Genomic DNA, 20135 nt, shown 5'->3' with positions numbered 1-20135 from the left:
CAAACAGTCCCTGCCAGAATTACAAAACAGTGACGAGCTGAGATCAGATGGTTTGAAAACGGGCCAAAGTGTCTCTGACAGGATTCTGAGCATATTGCTATAGGAACATCACGTTGCTCCACCACATTGTGGGTGGTGTTAATGACACCAGGTTAGAACATTTTTGGGATTTCAAGGCTTTAGTGATGTACAGAGGAACATTTCAAGCTATTTTAGTGAAAGCAGTCCTCCCAAAAAGGTTTTATATAGTGTATTGGACTTACATGCATGCGGTGCAGAGCAAAGTATTTAGATGCTTTACTTAAGTAAAAGTGCTAATACCACATTGTGAAAATACTGTGTTATAAGTAAAAGTCTTGCATTAGAAATGTTCCTTCGATAAAAGTAAGTAAATATAATCAGGCAAATACACTTAAAGTATTAAAAGTTAAAGTACCCAATGCAGAAAATGTTAAAAAAAAAAAAAAAAAAGAAAAAAAGAAAGCATACCAAAATCTGAAAAAAAAGGGGGACAAAAATCCCCTCGATTTTTTTTTCAAAACAACCCGAAACTTAAAATTATTGAAAAAAAAAAAGAAAAAAACACGAAAACCCTAAAAAAACATTAAAAAACCAAAGAAAATAAAAAAAAAAATAATAAAAATTACAATTTTTAAAAAAAATAGAGCAAAAAAACAGAATTATTTCCAAAAAAATTAAAAAAACAAACAAACAATTTGCTTATCAAAACAGTTGGCAATGAATTTTGCATCCGTCAACTGATTAATCAACTAATCATTGCAGCTGTACTTGTATAAACTCACTGGTAATTCAAACATCATATTTTATAATATCTTGTTAAATTTTTTTTATCCAAAAATCTTAACCCGTCACGAAACTATGTAACTAAAATCAAAAAATAATAAACACCAACAAAAATTGAAATTGTTAAAATGTAGGGAAAAAACAGCCTAAAAACAGTCCAAATTTTTTTTTATTATTTTTTAAAATGGTAAAAAGAAATGTGTAGTGGAGTAAAAGTTTAAAGTGGCATTAAAAGAAAATACTCAAGTAAAGTTCAAGTATCTCAAATGTGTACTTAAGTACAGTACTTGAGTAAATGTACTTAGTTACATTCCACCACTGCATGCATGACATTTCTGAATTGTCAGTATAAGTAATTTGTGTGTTCCACAATAGTACTGATTATAAAACACTATGTGACAGCAGCAGATGGAAGAAATTAGTTCCCCTCAGTTTTAATGAAAGAATTTGACTCTGAGGTCAACAGTGATGTAAAGGATAGTTATCTCATTGGGATATTATCTTCGGAGTTTTGGCCATCATTCCTATTGGTTATTATAACAATGCACAAACCAAATGCATAAGTGAGATCTGGGAAGTAATAATAAAGAAGAAAACAAAGTCCAGCGCAGCCAGAAGAAACTCGAGCAGTAAGGAAATCTGACTCAGGTTTTAATTTGAACACCCAGATTAGACAAAACGTAAAGGTGCCCTGTGTTTGACTCAATGTTACTCAGAACACATTTAACACATTGTCTTCCAAACAAAACATTTGCAACATTTTAAATCCTGTATTGTTTATATTCATGTTGACTATCTTGAAGCCATCCATTGGCAGGACACTGTATTGAATCATCTGTGTGCACATGCATGTAACAGACAAGAACAATTTGTTTTCAGGCAAAAATGTTTAATTTGGGGAAACATTTCTTACTTTCCTGTCTCAGTTATAATGGTATCCACAGGACATTTAATTTCCACCACATTCTCATCACAAGTCATTACATACTTGTCAGTGGACTTTTGTGTCTACATATTACACTCTGGGTATCCTCCTGCGTCTGCTGTTGGCATTCTGGGATGCTGTAACCAACACCAGCCCGTCAACAAAAGCACATGGTTAGAATTAGAAAAAAAACACCATAGTTTGTCCCCACATTCAAATGCAAGTGAACATCAGGTTCCCAGGTGAAAGTCTGAAAGGTCCCTATAGCGCTGTGAAACTCACTCACGGCTTACTGTATTTATATGAGGGCCAATGAGCTCTCAAAATAACCTTTTTGCGACTGTTACCTCAGTTTCCATTGAAATACATGGGGTGTAACTAATAACTGGAAAAAAAATCAGTCACATGAGTAGGGTCCTGTATGTAATGAAACCTAATTTACTACTCCAGCAAGAAGGTCGCACCTTAGTAACAACTTGCAGACACGTTCTCTAGTCCCTGTTGAGTCCACCAGCTGTTACTTATCTTGAAGTCAGTTGTACTTCCAACTAAAATTTTTCTACTGTTTTTAGATTCACGTCCATTGACGCCAGTTCAAAAATCTCTGTCCTCTGTCTGGTAAACTGCTAATCAGACTGTAAATGCAGTGGTCAAGAAAAGTTGCAATATATAGTGTTGAGGAAAGGGGGCTGTCATGCTGATCTGAGCTTATTCTACATGTCCTGCTGTCCATTCAGATTGCTTGGTCAGCCGCGTTCCGGATGGACGCGGTTTGGTGGCTTTTGGTGTCACGTTCATAAACTGTAAGCACTGACAGGGTGGACATATTTGACAAGTTTGGAGTGAGAACGAGCTGAGATTTCTTGTTTCGTCATAAGTTCGAGGTCCTTACATTACAAATTACCACATATTCAATATAATTTCACATAATGTTAACATGTTGGCTTGGAACACTAAGACAAGCATATTGCAAGAATAAAATAAAAGCTCTGTGTCAGACATTCACTATACTTCAAAATAAAGTGTTGTTTTTTTTTTTTTTAATAAACTTGGCACATTCTCAAATCAGTTGCAGTTCATTTAGAGCTGACCCATGACCCACCGGTTGGGAACCACTGGGCAAATATGTATAAGTATTAGTCTCAGAGATGTTCAAAAGTAATTTCTTGCAAGTCCAAGTCAAGTCTGACGTCTGTTATGGTTGTATTGTGCATTCTGTCATCTGCTGCATGCTATCTGGTCTGTTTACAACAGTGCATAGTTATATCTCAGGAATTCAAAGCATGTACTCTATAATTATCACTCTTTTATCTTTCACTGGACAGTATCAGGATTCATTAGTTGTTTGTGTGGGTGATCACTTTAATTCCACTATTTAAATGCAATGTGAAAGAACACACAGTGAAAGCTTTTCTTAATGAAAGCTTTTTTAACTATGCCATTTTAAAACTTTAAGTTTGGCATTTTGGCTGTCACCATCATGATTTTTTTAAAGCCAAAAGTGAACATGTTTGGATGATATGGCAGAGCTAACCCTGACGTTAGCTACTGGCTTGGTTAGCACGGTGCTTTTACAGTTTTTACAATTTTTGACACTGAAAAACAGTCTTGAAAGGATTTAAAAGAAAATGTACTAACAGGAAAATCTGGACATGCGACTCCTTATAGGGTCTTTTATTGCAAACAAATGCTGAACAAGACTTTTGTAAGTGACCAAAGCTTGTATATAACTTTTTGTAAGTGACCAAAGCTTGTATATAACTTTCATGAACTGAAAACAGACTGAAATAGTGACAGCGACAGCTTCTCCTTCAGTCTTTGAATCTGGGGTTACACCATGTTTACATTGCCTAACCAACATTGTTGAGATGGTGGTAACTTGGCATTTGATGGCAACCACATGTCACTCAAAATGATAGATGCATAATTTTTAGTCTTAATAACATTTAAACAGGTCAGTTATATAAAACAGTACCCTCATTGTCATGAATGGGGAAATTATCTCTAGAAACTAAACTGTTTTTTTTATATCTGGCTGTAAACACGTTTATTTCTGTTGTAGAGTTGAGTATTTTAACATGGTGGTCTAAGGAGATTGACTCTGTTTTAGAGCCAGCCTCTAGTGGCCATCATAGGAACTGCAGTTTTTGGCACTTCTGCATTGTCTTCATTTTTCAACCCTGGAGGCTTGATTAAAATGTTGTTATAGAAAAGTTCTACAACTAACTCAACAGCAGGATTTAAATGGCCTCAGTCATCAAATCAAATCATAATTTTTATTTACTGCATTTATAAACTGACATAACACACAATGATCACGTTCTGAGCCAATTATCCAGAAATATGGCATGCAGCTAAGAAAAAACTACTGTTGTGCCAAATACCACTTGAAAATTTCTGAGTCATAACTGAGCTTTTAACAGTACCATTGTGTTATGACAATTGCCCCCCTGGGTACTGAGTGTTTCTGATTGTTATTCTGGAGTTTGCTTGCTGTAGAGGCAGTTTATACAGTGGGACTGTAGCATACAGATGTGTACACATAAACTGAAACTAACATTTACAAAATGGTTGAAGGCTCAAATAAGCTATGACAGAAGAGATGCCTGTCGATATAGAGATCATTTTTGGACATGTAGTGGAAAGTTGTACATTTCTTATGGAAACTGCTAAGTTGTAGACCTAGTTATACTTACAAGTCTCAGAATATCCATACACTGTGTGAGTGCGTATGTGTGTTGTGTGATTACATAAATACCGACCACTCCATAAAGGGGATGTGTGCCATAGGAAAGGTCATGTGGGTGGGCATGTGGTCTGTCCACTGGTGCCACCCATGACATAGCAACACAGCTTAGTCAATTCCTTTAGGTGGAGAGATAGACTGTGTTGAGTGTCACCCTAGTGTATCTGTATGAACTGATTAAGTGAATGTACAGTGTGTGCGTGTGTGTGTGTGTGCACATATTAACCTCAGCTCTCTTTCCTTTTATCCTTGTCCAGGACATGGAAACACCTCCCTTTTCCTCCTTGGCTGATAACAGCTCTCTCTTACGCTCTGTAGTCTTTGGCCACACCTGAAACGTTGCAGACATGAGTCAGGGCTGGGCACTTGTGCTGAGTTCAATATTGCAATTATACAACTATTATCAACAAAATAAATATATAACCTCAATGTTTTGGGGCAATTAGCTCTCAAAATACAAAAGCTTTCTGTAACTGTTTGTCTGTCTCCCATTTCCATGGAAATACATGGGGTCTGACTAATCACTGATATATATCACTGATATATAATATATATATAGTCATATAGAATATAGTCAGTCACATCAGTAGAACCCTGCATGTAATGAAACCTAGTTTACTACTCAAGCAAATAGGTCACACCTCAGTAATGACATGCAGACATGTTTTCTAGTACCTGTTGAGCCAACTTTCATTAGCCAACTTGTGTTTATGCTCTCTAGTGATCATGGGGTTTTCCAAACTAAATAAATACCAAAGATATAAATGCAAAAATGCTCAGTTTTACCTAGATCTGGACTGAGATGTTTTTAGTTTGGAGTTATGTCTTTTGTTTTGTGTTCATAATGTGTCTGTTCAGAACATGGTTTATGCTGATTATTGTCATAATTGTGTCAGTTTATAGCTTACACCATGAGTGAGTTGGCTGTATTGCATCATTGTGGCTTCTGAGCTCTTTAATATCCAGAAACTTTAATCGATTGATACTGCTCTAAAACGTGCCTTGTTTCTCTCTGATACAAAAATTTCTGCAAGTGCAATGGTTGGGAAAAGGCAGAGTAATATTTTCAGTGATGAGGAAGGTGTGCTGTCATGCTGATTTGAGCACATTCTAAATGTCTTGTTGGCCAATCAGAGTGCTTGGTTGGAGCTATTTGTTGTACAATTCAGGTTAAAGTTTAGGTTAGTTGCAAACTACTGTTGTTTGGTGGAACAGTTCACAATAAGAGTGGTTGTTGCAACACAGCTAGCAAGTTGCAACAGTCCCCCATTTAAGACTCCCTGACTTCGGGGTGCCTGGTGGCTCAGTGGATAGAGCTGCGCCTCATGTACAAAGGCTGAGTCTTCGCCACAGTGGCCATGGATTCGAGTCAAGCTTCTCTCCTTTGCTGCATGTTTCCCCCTCCCTCTCTTTTCCCCTTTGACACTCACACTGCCCTGTCAATTAAAGGCAATAAAAGAAAAAAATAATCTTAAAAAAAAGACACCCTGACTTTGTCCCCTCAAAGTTTAAAAAATGAAAAAAAAAATGAAATGACAATTTCTCCTTGATCCTGCTTCGTCTTTGGAGTTGAAGTATGAATTGATTTAAATTGCTAAGTACTATAAAAATTCCATCCGGTTGCTTGGGCGTGTTGCTGCTGATGGCATCATACAATTCCTGCAGTGGATTTGCATCAGCATCTTGTGTCCTGCCGGTTCTGAACAAGGTCCACCCATCATGTGCAACAGCACGATCTGGGATGTTAGATGTGAACCATGTCTCTGTGAAGATGTGCACAGAGCATTGTGTGATTTTAATAAATGTAATTTATGATAGCCTGTAAATAGTGTCACTTGCCAAAAAGCACAATAGACCTCCAGACCTGACTCCTGAGAGCAACAAATCGAGGAGGTTTTGCCAACCATCCAGGTGGCAACAGTTGTATCCAACACTGGCCAGTGTTTGGGGTTCCAACACTGGTGTAAGGAAAGGAGGCTAGATCCTTTGTCATGTGCATTTGGTTTTGTTGTCCCCTTTTTGCAATGTATGGTGGATGGAGCGTTCTCTCATGCAACCGTCATCATGCAACATGTTTGCAGCAGCCAGCACTGCCATAGGGGTTTAGTGACAGAATAGTTTTTGCCCCCCCTCTAGTGAAGCAATTTTTAGGGGGTCAGGACCTCACAGCTGGGGCAATTGTTTTGTCAAGTCAAGTCAAGTCAAGTCAATTTTATTTATAGAGCCCATTATCAGTACAGATGTACTAGAGGCCAAGGTAATGCCATGTAGAGAAATTACATTGTTAGAAAGGGAGTTTCTGAGGTGTTTCGGGCCAAGAACAATAAGTTTAGTTTTGTCTGAATTCAACATCAAGAAATTACGGCTCATCCAGGCTTTTACGTTCTCAAGACATGTTTGAAGTCTAGATAGCTGATCAGTTACATCTGGTTTCATATAAAGATATAATTGCATATCGTCAGCATAACAATGGAAATTTAGAGTGTTTTCTAATAATGTTAACTAGAGGAAGCATATATAAAGTAAAAAGGATTGGTCCAAGCACAGACCCTTGTGGTACTCCGAAGCAGACCTTAGTATGTGCGGAGGAGTGATCACTGATTTGAACAAATTGGGAACGCAAGTAAGATTTAAAGCAGGTTAGTGACGTTCCTTTAAGGCCCATTAAGTGTTCCAGTCTGTGCAGTAAGATTTGATGGTCAATGGTGTCAAAAGCAGCACTGAGATCTAAAAAGATTAAACCAGAGACCAGACCTGAACCAGAAGCAATCAATAAGTCGTTATTAATTTTTACTAGTGCCGTCTCTGTACTATGATGAAGTCTGAAGCCTGACTGAAAGTCCTCGAATAAACTATTATCTTGGAGAGTGTCACAGAGCTGATGAGCAACCACTCTCTCAAGGATTTTAGAAATAAAGGGGAGATTAGATATCGGTCTATAGTTAGCTAAAATCTCAGGATCGAGAGTGGGCTTCTTTATATCTAATAAAGAGTTGTCTAATAGGAGCAAAACTTTCTTAAGTAGCCTAGTTGGGATGGGGTCTAGCATGCAAGTTGATGGCTTAGATGCAGAAATCTGAGTAGAGAGTCGGCAAAGGTTGATGGGGGAAAAACGGTCCAAATAAATTCCAGGCCTTGCTGCAATATTCAAGCTACCTGAGTCCGGGGTCAGGGGATTTATGTAAAACAGGGTTTATGTACACAGTGACTGAAGCCATTTGAATCCAAAAGCGTGGAAAAAAGCAGAACTAAGGCTATCATTATTAACATCTGTGTGAATGTTGAAATCCCCTACGGTAATTACCTTGTCTGATTTAAGCACTAAACTAAGTACAGAGAATTCCAATAGAAATTCAGTATGTGCCGGGGGCGCGGTACACTATAACAAATAGAATTGGTTTTCCAGAATGGGTGAGAAAGACTAAGGAAAAGGCATTCAAATGAACTATAGCTTGAACTATAGAACTATAGCTTTAGTGTGAATTGCTAAGCTTGAATCAAAAATAGCAGCGACTCCCCCTCCTCAGCCAGTGTCGCGCACAACGTGACTATTTATATGACCAGGAGGAGTGGATTCATTCAGTACTCATCAGAACAAAGCCAGGTCTCATGCTGCCATTTATACTGTGGTGTTCAAACGTATTCACGTAGGCATATCTAGATTGGCTGGCTAACTTTATGCAGATTTCAGTGGGTAAATATGTGCTCATGACTGGAGGACCGTATTATCCATAGAGTCTAGTAAAGGGCTCTGCCTGTTTCGATTTAGGGTTACAATATCATAACCTTCATTATTGGTCAACAGCACAAATTTGCAGTCACAGTTAATTTAATAAAGCCCAGAGGTTTTGTACATGAACTGCTGGTTACACATGAATTATTTTGTTGTTATGATTTAGTTCTGGAAAGGATGTAACGGTGAGACCCAAAATATTTGGAAGGTTTAGCATGTGCAGCAGCCAATAACATAAGAAGTAATATAGCTCCTCATAAGCAAAGTGTGTGTGTGTGTGTGTGTGTGTGTGTGTGTGTGTGTGTGGAATGTGGGGTCCGTGAGCACTAATGTGATGGTGACAGCATTTACTTTTTGTATACTGTGTAATATTCCACTACATTCAGCCTGTGCCTGCTTTTTACTGCACTTTACCAACAAGATAAAGAAGCTGACCTTAACATTGAACAGTCAGTACATGTTTTTTCACAGGTATCAGGAAACTAGGAAGGCCCTCACAGGTCAGTCAAGGTGAGGCTACTTTAACATTTTAAACTGAATTATGGAGCAATGACACAAGTATCAAATTAAAAACAAGACCATATTGGGGATGTTGTTAGTGGCGCTGACTAAATCTTGTCAAAATAACTGCGTGACATGATTTTACTGCAAAAAAACATTGAAAGTTACGTCAGAGAAAGAAAACAGCTTCAAGGCTCCGCTGGCTAAACTCAATGTGGGCACAGATATCAGAAAAATATTTGTGGAAACCAACCAGCCTGATTTTTGTCGCCAGGCTGACTCTGAGTTATGATTCCACAAAAGTGTGTGTAAGTGTTTTGGACTGAATCCATGCCACCCGCTGTTAGGCGTCCTAGCAAAGATCAGAATCGCAAAATTGAACATTCACCATTCAGATAAAAACACTGAACTGATTATTTTGTTTCTACAGCGTGAACAAAGGATTCCCTTCCGTCTGCATCGCAGTGATATCCCCTCCACCCCATTCCATCTCACCACACCCCTTTTGTAGGAGGCACTGAAATAGCACTGAGCCGACCACTTCTGTAAATTGTGGGTAGTTTTTCAGTATGTTATAAATAACAATAATCACAGGAATTAACTCTGAATACAAACATATGAACTGATATTCATATGCGTAACGTTTTCACTATGATGCTATACTCTATTGTACTCCTATTACATCCACTGAGTCACTCAGTGTCACTTTGGGAGGAACGCAATCGGACGTGGTCACATTCCTTTAAATCTACTCAACCAAAACTCCACCTGGAAACCAAGCAGCTCAAGGAATGAGAGTGTAGGTGTATATTATGTAGTTTTTGTCATGATTTATTTCTGTACCCTGTGGCTGTAGGAAGTGTGTCCGACCCTCCTGTTCCTACTTCCTCTTCTGGTCCAGTCACTTTCCCACTGGGGAAAATGGAAGGCAATTCTCTTCCTCCTCTGCCAGCCCCAGTAATCTGAGAGAAGACGGTAAACAGTCCACTAATGATGATTGATTTAGATTGACCATAAATTAGACAATCGTGTCTATTCCTCAACAGTTATTGTTGTACTCTAGGTCTACTCCATGAGTCAGTGTCTCTCCCAGAGGAATTGCTGTTCTTAGTTAATATTCCATTATTGAATACAACTTCAATTGTACTTCAACTGGGTGATTTTTTCATGGTACTCAAGAGAGATAGTACAGGTTTGAAATATGCCCATCTTTACTCACAGCATAAGGCAACAAGCAAAGACGTTGTATTAAACTCCTGTAAAATTCACCTATAAACATCTATCCAAGGCTGACCCGAAGTAAAGTGACTGCTGTTCTCGTTCCTTTTTTAAGTACAAGTGCATGCAATTTATTATTTGAAAGATAAGAATCTAATTTGTGCTTCTGCCTTTGAGTTATATCAGTTTTAATCCCACTTAAACATGTTTTTTTCATGTTTGCCGCCTATATATTTTATTTAAAAGAGATGCTGTAGATGTCTAGAACTGGTAGGTATTAGCTGCGAAAAATGGGGTCAAAATATTAAGCTGCAAATATACACATATATATATATATATATACACACACACATATATATATATATATATATATATATATATATATATATATATATATATATATATATATATATATATATATATATATATATATATATATATATATATATATATATATATATATATATATATATATATATGCGTGTGCGCATGTGTGTGTGTAATAGGTTACAGATGACTAGTTACCCTATTAAATGTAATAACTTTGTGACCTCCAGATGTAATACTTTTTCAACAAATGTTTCAAGCTGGGCAATAAAGCTGAAGACACCTAAAAAAACAAGAAGGTAGTGTTGCACTTAAGTTCGTCTCAAGGGCTTTGCTGACCCACTTTGTCCAAAAAAAAAAAAAAATTTTATTCTACATACAAACTTGTTACTGAAAATGTTGCCCCTTTGCAATCACCAACAATTTTACTGTAATTACATATTTTTTTCTCAGTAATTTCAACTGATTACATTTATATTTATTTTGTAATTTAATTAGCAAGTTACAGGTAACACTGTATATATTCAGTATATTTATTTGAAAAAAAAAAAAAAAACAAGAGCAAAGATTATAGATGTATGTTCCTGTTCTCTGTTTCCATGAGGCTTTATCAGGAGTATCATGTAAATACAGAAAAGGGAAGAGCCACTCATGAGAGAGATTATGGGATATTGTCCATTCCACTCTTATTAAAAGTTCACGTACCCGTGCGCGGGGTGTGCGCTCTGTGTGTGTGTGTGTGTGTGTGTGTGTGTGTGTGTGTGTGTGTTTTGATGGGCCCAGTCTCTTTGAGATAAGGCGTTTGGACAGCGTGGGGGTTGAGCAATCAGACCGGGGCTTTAGACCGCTGGCCAGAACAGAACTTCCTTCCTCGCCTGGTCCGACAAAAAAAATACCGTCGGAGGCTTTTATAAATGGGGACTATGTTGAGCTCTCAGTCGCTGTTTCAGCTTCAGATCGTTGAACACACAAGTTTAATCCACGCCAGGACACCACCGACATCATGACTTCAACAGCACTGTCTTTGCTGCTTTGTGCGCTTTTCCTCTGCGGACTGGAGGAAACGGTCCGGGCTCACCGCGGATATTGCGCCGGGAATGAGTGTTTTGCGCTTTTCCAGGATCCCGAGGATTATGCAGGCGCACAGAAAAGCTGCAAAGACTCGGGCGGACAGTTATCACCGTATATGCATGAATATTTTAGGAAGACAATAAAGAGTCCGGTAAGCGGGAGTTTCTGGTTTAAAGGCAAAGCAGACGAATGTAACCAAAGTTGCTGTTCAGTCTCCGTGTCCGCGGAACAGGACTTGTCAACCAAGGAGAAGCCGTGCAGCAACACATTGGACGGATTTGTGTGCCAATATACCCTCGAGGAGCCGTGCGGTTCGTTGCAGGCAGGTGAAGGCGCACAGGTGAGGTACAGCCAGCCTCTGGACTTCGACTTGGACGATTCGGAAACGTTTCCTCGCGGAACCATCGCCGTGGCGGAAAAGCTCGGCGGTAAATATCCAGACTCTAAACACGTGTGTTTCTCCAGCCGTTGGATTCGAGCTCCCTGGAACTGTGAGGTACTTAAGGGCGGTTGTGAGCAGGAGTGCACCTCCACATCATCAAAAACGCACACGTGCACATGTCCTGCGGGGAAAACTCTCCATGCGAATAAATTCACCTGCACTGACGGCCCGTGCGCTTTGAACCCGTGCAAGGATGAGGGTGAGAAGTGTGAGGTCTCAGAGGGAGGTTTTAATTGCACATGCAAAGATGGCTTTGTGAGGGAGGATGGAGTGTGCGTAAACGTCACTATTTGTTTGAAGTGTGAGCACATGATGTGCGATAAGGTCAATGGGGTGTATGAGTGTGGATGCAGGAAGGGGTTCAGGGTGTCAGCGCACGACCCCACCAAGTGTGAGGTGATCTGCACCGGGAGAGACTGTCCCTGCATCAGGAGTGAGGATAAATGTTTCTGCCCTGAGGGCTACGTTAAAGACACCCCAGACACAACCAACAGTCAACCCTTCTGCACAGACATCGATGAATGTGAGTCTGATCGGTGTGATCAGAAGTGTGAAAACTCATACGGTAGTTACAGATGTTCCTGTGACGAGAACTTCAAGCTGGACCATGACGAGCACACATGTGTACGCATCGAAGACAACGAGGAGGGATCAGGCTTCACCCCTTCATACCCAGCTCCCCCCAGCCCTCACCCAGCTGTGGTGCCCTCCTACATCAAGACCGGCAGTGTCCTGGGCATCACTGTGTTCATGGCGCTGTGTGCCGGGCTGCTCTTCTTCCTGATCCGAAACGCCATCAAACGTTGCGGCAAATTTGAGCTCTCCTCCATCAAACATGCAGATATTTTCTATCTGCAGCAGGTGACCACAGAGACGTACAAGAGGCTATCCTTCGACAAACCATTTAAAAACGACTCGCAGATACTGAAATCACAGCTGTAGGGAAGCATGCTGCTTTTCGACCTTTATGTCATCTCACACTGAGCTGTTTTCTTTGCTCAAATATACAGCATAGGACTGTTCCACAGTTATCCATAGGCAGCATTCATGAGAAATGCTTGAATTATCTATAATGAATCACACTGAAAGGTCAGCGAAGAGGGACTAAAAGAAAACAGCTTTTTAAAAAAATATATGTTAGATTTTTATATGGAATTGTTCATTCATCTTATAGCTACTTAACCTTTTTCTTACAGAAACATAAACATTGGGTTTTCCTTTACAATTAGGCCAGTGTGTGGAGTTATATCCAAAAACTAAGAATCTGTTATATAGGAAAAGGTCAAATAGTAATGGTACTAAAAGGTTAATATGATCACTTTTACAGTAAATCTGACAAGTTGATCTTACTTCAATTAATCTTGCAGACTGATTACCTTGAAAAAGTAAGGCAAATATGACTTTATGTCTTAATTTGTTATTTTATATTTAAGTGTTAAGTTTACTCAACATTTAGTAGCCTATTATTTACTTCAATTTGTGAAGTTGTTGCAACTTAAAAAAAAAAAAAACAAGACAAGTGAAATCATTTTCTTCTTTCTAAGTGTTAGCAACTACCAAGTATGGTACAAGTAAACCAAGTTAGTCTGACTTGATCATGAGAGAAAGGATTTTGCCAGTGATGAAGTTAGGAGATCTGCAGGTTCTGCTGTCTTTATATGTTGAGGAATATTCAAATATGATTGACTAGTTTGCATCCAGCAGAATACAGATATATAGCACAGAAAACTTGGTTTACTGAAGTTGCTAAAAAGTAGAAATATTGATTTAATTCAGCTTGTCATTTTTTAAGTTGCAACACCTTCACAAAATTAAAGTCTGGGCAAAGTGATAGTTAAAATGTGTTAGAAAGATGTGTTATTAAACACCTGACCAAATTTGAATGACCAAAAAAAATCACCAAGTATGTAAAAGAAGGTCTCAAAATCATGAAAAAATGCACAGTATTCTCTGATCTGAAACTCTGTACTCTACTGGGGGCGTGTCCGCTGGAGGAGCGGAGGCCACGCCCATTTGCGGGTATAGCTATCGAGCTATGGTTTAAGATCTGCCCAAAAAACAGGAAAATGGTGAAAAAACAGTCAACTGACCAACTCCACAATTCAGAACAATATAGTAAAGAGTCTCTGTAACATGTTTTCAACAGTTTCCAACATTTAGAATGCATTTTGAAACAAATCTCTGAATTCACTTTTCCCAGAATTTAAGTAAATATAACTAAATTTTAAGTAGGAAAGCAAGCACATAAGTAAGTAAAAAAGGCCTGTTAACGTGTTAATCATGATGTGATTAAGGTCCATGCGTAAGGCGTGTGCTTTTTAATCATGTTAATCGCCGGCTGACTTTTTTTTTAAGAGGCTGTACCGGCCTGAGTTTTACAGCTCCAGTTATGATACTCCAGATGTAGATCTAGTTCCAGATGTAACTACAGATCTATGAATTCTTCCTGTCCACTAGAGGGAGTGCTTAGCCACTGAATATCAAGTGTCCTGCACCTGTGTTTGATGGTTTGATGGAAGATATTCAGTGTTGAAGTACTGCTTCTAGCGGGCCAGAAGGAACTAGAAACCAATGGTTCCAATCCAAATGTCATGCTATCTTCCTCCAGAAGGAGGCTAAATATTGCCCAGAAGTTAGGCTTAATTTTTGGCGATTGAAAAATGCCCTGGTCATTTCACCTCTGACCTTATGATATCATAATGAAAATGGGTTCTGTGGGTGACTTACATTTTTCAATGCAATGGGTTTCTTAGATTTTCTTTAAAGTAAATTCAGTGTCAGATTTTATATTGTTTTGTAATTACTATAGAACAGTTTGCTTAACAGTTTTATGCATTATATATAAACTAAATATAAACCACTTTTTTAGTGTCTTTAAATGACCAAACTCTCTCCTGATAGGACCTGATGCTTCATTCCACATGTTGCTGTCTAATAACACTACTGCACTGTAGTGAAGCTCTTTACTGTAAAAAGGAAAACAAAGCGTGCCTCTGCTTGATATCCTCATTTTGTATACTGCAAGTTTCATTTTGAGTGTAATGTAATTTCCTTTTTTTACACATGGGTTGTGACATTTACTGTATTTATGAAATAGTTTAGTTAAATCTTTATGCTTTTAATCTTTTCGTAAAATAACACTAAATTGTATTAGCAATGAACGGAGCCAGAAAAGTAGTCTTTAGTCAAAAAATTTGGTTGTGTGTAACATGGGCACAATAAGTCGCTGTGACTGATGTTTGCTCATGAAATATGTTACGTTTTTTCATTAGGAATTATGATATTTCACATTATGTGTAGTTTTGAAGCGGACCACTGCTTGTATTAGGATGTATTGGTTGCTATAGGAATTTTATTATTCAGGCTTTACAAACCATTTTTCACAAGCATATCCTTGATGGGTATCATTCCAAAATGATAAGTCCCCACACTGAAACATCTGATGTTTAGTTTCTTTCTAAACTTTTGGACATTTTTATGTCTGGTTGCATACTTTGTCTACATTCCGTTTGATGTCTGAAATGCAACTCTGTAGGTTGTGGTTTTTAAACACAATTCAAACTAAAACATAATACGCTGCAGATAGTAGGGGAGAGCAGGGTCAGTTGGGACATATTTTTTTTACAGATACAAAATAATCCTTCGTTACCAACAGACTACTTGAACAGTATTGAATATGATTTGATACACAGTGGTGAAAGAAGTATTCAGATCCTTTACCAAAGTGAAAGTACTAAAACCACACAGTAAAAATACTCTTTTACAAATCCATGTCTTGCATTAAAACATTGACTAAAGTAAAAGTAAGTAAGTGCATTCAGGAAAGAGTACTTAAAAGTAAAAGTATCCAATGCAGAAAAATAATTTTAAAAAAAACACCCAAAAACCTCAAAATTGTAAAAAGAAAAAAAAAACCTAAAACCTCAAAATCATTTTTAAAAAATGATTTTGTAATTCTGAAATGCAGATTTCACTGTCCCAACTGACCCTGTTGTCCACTACATGGAACAGTTATCGTTCAGTCGGGTTATGTGCGTCAGAACATTAAAAACATTACAGAATAAGATGTCCTCATACTGACCGATACTCCTGCAGTGCTGTTTACTGCACACAGCTTCTACTGACATTCACAGGAGATGTAATGTATTTAACTTTACTGTCTAACGGGCTGCGGTCAGAGCTGCAGGCTGCCAGAGATCAACTCTACATGAATGTAAAACTGCTGCTATGGTCGACCTGTAAAAAAAAAACACCTGCCTGATACACATTAATACTGAATGTCTGTTTAACAGACTCATTACAAGCTTTCACTTGATGCAGTGTTGGGTTTTTGTGTTTTTGTTTTATGAATATGTCACTACTGAATGACAAAGTGATAAGAATTAAAACTTGGTGTCAGACCAGTGGGAGAGTGTAAGTACATTTACTCAAGTACTGTTAAGTAGGAATTTGAGGCACTTTTACATGAGTATTTTCATGTCACTTTATACAATAAAGTAAATAAATCAATATATCTTTGTTTTCATAATCTCTCCCTTATTCTGCCTTCTTCTGAGAAATACAGAAGTTCTGAAAATGTCTAAAATAATACAAATGCGTTGAACTGTAATTATGTTACCTGATTTCAGCGGTGTAATGCAACTACATACATTAACTCAAGTATTCTACTTAAGTACGAATTTGAGTCTATTCCCAACAGTCAATTCAAGTTTGGCTGAAACTGTTAAAATCAATTAGACAGTTGACAGAAAATTCAACAATTTCTGTGTTTATTTTATTTTTTGAATAAATTATAATAAATCCCTATTTTGTATAACCTAATACTAATAAATTTAAATTTTTTTTATGATTTAGTCTTTCTGGTTTGGGTACTTATACTTTTGATACTTTAAGTACATGTCCTTGGTATGCGTACGTACTTTTCAGTGCAACACATGGTGTGACATTTTTAGTTTTACTTATGTAAAGGATCTGAAACGTGTTCCATCAGCCTGAAGGTCAGAGAGCAAGACCAGAAACGACTTGTTCACATTTGGTAAAGAGTGGAGTTGGGAGGAGCTACTCCAAATAGGGGGCGTTGGGTAAAGCCCCCTCATTCTACCCCTGTTTGCGTGCGCGCAGCCTCGCTACGTACGAACGTAAAGATCTTGCGTAATTGGGGATGTGGTCCGCCGCGCTGAGGAGAAAGTCTGTAAAGAGACACTGAGCAGTAGGCTGATTAAGAGCCACTTCCTTCCTCAGCCGGGGCAATAACATGGAGCTGGAGGGTTATAAATGCGAGCAAAACATTTTGTCAAACAAACAAAGCCGCACACTGCTGCAGCGCGCGACAACTTAAAGGGACAACACCGAGGCTGCAACATGAGGGATGTTACGGGACTCTTTGTTTTTGTGTTCCTGGTGGGACGAGCCGGCGGGACGGAGCCTAGTGCTGGGTACTGCATCGGGACTCAGTGTTTCACTGTGTTCCAACATCCCAGCGACTTTCCAGCTGCAGAGGACCAGTGCAGAGACCGAAACGGACACTTGATGACCGTGCGCTCCACTGTGGCTCATGATATTTTCAACATCTTGTTGTGGAACTTAACGGGGCGCTTCTGGATCGGTTTACGTCTTCCGAGCGGCTGCCCGGACGCTACTGCTGCGCTCAGAGGGTTCCAGTGGGTGAGCGGAGACAGCGAGAGTGACTTCTTCAACTGGGCACCGAGTTTTAACAGCAGCTGCTCTGCTCCTCACTGCGTCTCAGTTTCACAGGAGGACGAGTTTAAATGGGTCCAGGAGCCATGCCGCGAGCACGCGGACGGGTTTCTCTGTGAGTACACCTTCACGGACCCGTGCACGTTTCTGGCGGTTGCAGCCGGTGGGTCTGTCACTTACAAGGTCCCCATGGGGTTTGAGGGCGAGGACGTGCTTTCTCTGCCGCCTGGAAGCATCGCCATCCGGATGCCGGCTGAGACTAAATACGTGTGCTTCTCCAGGCAGTGGCTGCAGGCGCCCTGGAGCTGTGAGATACAAGAAGGAGGCTGCGAGCACAAATGCGCAGAGGACCCCAACAATGTGCCCTCCTGCTACTGCCCGTCCGGACAGAGCGTCAACCCCGCAAATAAAGTCACCTGCGAAGTGGACATAGATGACCCGTGCCTGCCCCTGCAATGCGCGCACGCCTGCTACAAGGCCGGAGACTCGTACGCGTGCATGTGTGACCACGGGTTTAAACTGGCGCAGGACGGCAGGTCGTGCGTCGACTTCAATGACTGCAGGGACGCGCGGCAGTGTCCTGGGGAGAACTTCGTGTGCGTCAACACCGTCGGCGGCTTCCAGTGCGTGTGCAAGGATGGATACGTGATGAGAGGCAGTCTGTGCGTCGACGTGGATGAGTGCGTGTCCGCTCCATGTGAGCACATGTGCACCAACACTCCCGGCAGCTACAAGTGCTCCTGTTATGATGGATATATAGAGGACCCGACGGCGCCGAATAAGTGTAAACTGCACTGCGGAAAGGAGGAATGCCCCGCCGAGTGCGACCCCAACGACCGCTTCCAGTGCTACTGCCCGGACGGGTACGTGGCGGAGGAGCGGGAGGACCACACGGTGTGCATAGACATAGACGAGTGCTCTTTCTTTTATTGTGATCAAGACTGTAAAAACACTTTCGGCAGCTATGTGTGCTCGTGCTCTCGCGGATACACCCTGGTTGGTCAGTACAGGTGCGTAAAAAACGAGGATGATACGGACACAGATGGAAGCATGGAGGGCTCCGGGGTGAGCACGACTCCCAGCATCCCCTCAACATCACCCGCGCCACAACCGGAGCCAACAACTCAGCCTTCAGGAGTGTCGGTGGGGGGTCTCGTGGGGATAATAGTGTGCACTGTGTTTTTTATAGTGCTGGTGGTGGTTGTGGCTCACTACCTGCTCAGCGACAAAGGGAAGACAGAGAGCGCCAAAGCTCCAGAGGGCGAAGCGCACGGTTTACATCGAGTGACGAGTGACGCGTAAAAGACAGAAAAGAGACAGTTAAAGCACGACATGTGAATGTACAGGTCAAGCCTCGTGCCAACTGCAGAGCAGGCGCGTGCACAGACAGACCCCAGGTGGTGCTCAAGTAGCTGCCCTTTGGACTTTTTTTATTAAGTGTTTTATTAAAAAGACAAGACAAGCAAAAAAAATAATAATAATAAGTTAACAGCATTCTTAAGTGTGCAGTTAACCCTTTAAAACCTGTATTGACAGCATTGTTCTTGTGCTGCTTTGAGACGCTTTTCACAAGCATCTAAACATTTGAAATCTGAGCAAATTGGTTTGATTTCTTTCAAAAACTTGGAGAAAAAAAGGCAATCAGCAACTTGGCAAGAGATGCCAGCAAACTGCAAGAAAAATACTTGAAAACTAGATTAAAGAGAGACAGACAGAGGGAGAGGGAGAATTATTAGAAATAAGGAAACAAATCCAGAAAACTCTGTTTATTTGAAATACATTGAATTTATGATTATCAAAATTAGATATTTGTAATTGTCTGTATAATTGTGTTTTGTGTTTTTATTATATGTAGATTTTTAAAATTATTTTTGTTGCTAATTTTCAGGTATTTTTTTGTAACTTTTTAGTAATTTCTTGCAAATTTAATGTAATATTCTGTTCATTTGCTCCTTACCTTCTAACCATGTTTTTGAAAGACACAAGCTGCTCACGTTTCAAAGGGTAAAATTAAATAAATTAAAAACTCAGATTTACAAAGAGCGGGAGGCATTTACAGCTCAGCTGGTTACCTTTCAGTTTCAATTATCATCATTATTTTAGGTAATATACTTTTTGTATTTGTTTGTTTGGATAATTTTCTCTTTGTTTTGTACTTTTGATCAATTTCTTTCTAATCTTTGGGTCATGCCCTCTTAAGTTGCTCAGCTTCATGTGATTTTCAAAGAAATCAAGCCAATTTGTGTTTCAAAGTGTTACATTTCACTGCAAATGACAAAATGACATCCTCATGTCCATCACTGTAGGGGTATTCAAATAAGTGAAGGATGTGCTGCTGTATTAAACACTATTTTTTTACTAATTTAAAATGAGAGGGGTTCCCTTTTTTGCTTGAGCACCACCACCCCCCAAAATGTCTGTGCATGACCCCACTGCAGAGACTGTGTGTCCGCTTTGAATGATGTCAGTTTCACAGCCAGACAGTCAGGAAGCAATGTGGTGATGCCACAAGATACAAAGCCAATTTAAACTCAAGACATCAGAGGTATTATACAATTGTTCAAGTTTTCTGTGAGGATGGGTGCCCCCTGCATCGGAGGACTGGATTTATCCACCATTCAGTTCACACACACACACACACACACACACACACACACACACACACACACAC

The 20135-nt window shown here is 39.6% G+C and overlaps 2 protein-coding genes and 1 long non-coding RNA gene across 3 annotated transcripts in view; all 3 read left to right on the top strand.

Annotated features, from left to right (window-relative positions):
- The window catches only part of LOC121955207, a 66287-nt gene extending 56553 nt beyond the window's left edge, over positions 1-9734 (top strand). The window contains exons 4-5 of the long non-coding RNA XR_006106615.1: positions 8680-8718; positions 9140-9734. This is a non-coding gene — a long non-coding RNA (uncharacterized LOC121955207). The remainder of the gene's footprint in view (positions 1-8679; positions 8719-9139) is intronic.
- A 1293-nt stretch (positions 9735-11027) lies between these two features.
- LOC121955631 (thrombomodulin-like) lies at positions 11028-13224 on the top strand. The gene has a single exon (XM_042503668.1). The coding sequence runs from the start codon at positions 11258-11260 to the stop codon at positions 12707-12709; it is 1452 nt and encodes a 483-aa protein (XP_042359602.1). The 5' UTR covers positions 11028-11257; the 3' UTR covers positions 12710-13224.
- A 3564-nt stretch (positions 13225-16788) lies between these two features.
- thbd (thrombomodulin) lies at positions 16789-18958 on the top strand. Its single transcript, XM_042503628.1, has one exon. It carries the CDS (start codon positions 17042-17044, stop codon positions 18764-18766), a length of 1725 nt encoding a protein of 574 aa, XP_042359562.1. The 5' UTR covers positions 16789-17041; the 3' UTR covers positions 18767-18958.
- The last annotated feature ends 1177 nt before the right edge of the window (positions 18959-20135 follow it).

The sequence above is a fragment of the Plectropomus leopardus genome, chromosome 16 (genome assembly GCF_008729295.1).
Source record: "Plectropomus leopardus isolate mb chromosome 16, YSFRI_Pleo_2.0, whole genome shotgun sequence".
NCBI classification, from domain to species: Eukaryota; Metazoa; Chordata; class Actinopteri; order Perciformes; family Serranidae; genus Plectropomus; species Plectropomus leopardus.
The sequence above is the reverse complement of the archived record's forward strand: the minus strand, read 5'-3'. Positions and strand labels throughout refer to the sequence as shown.

What these genes read in the sequence shown, in the direction of transcription:
- LOC121955631 (XM_042503668.1), top strand. Translation starts at nt 11,258, where the DNA reads ATGACTTCAACAGCACTGTCTTTGCTGCTTTGTGCGCTTTTCCTCTGC.
- thbd (XM_042503628.1), top strand. Translation starts at nt 17,042, where the DNA reads ATGCGAGCAAAACATTTTGTCAAACAAACAAAGCCGCACACTGCTGCA.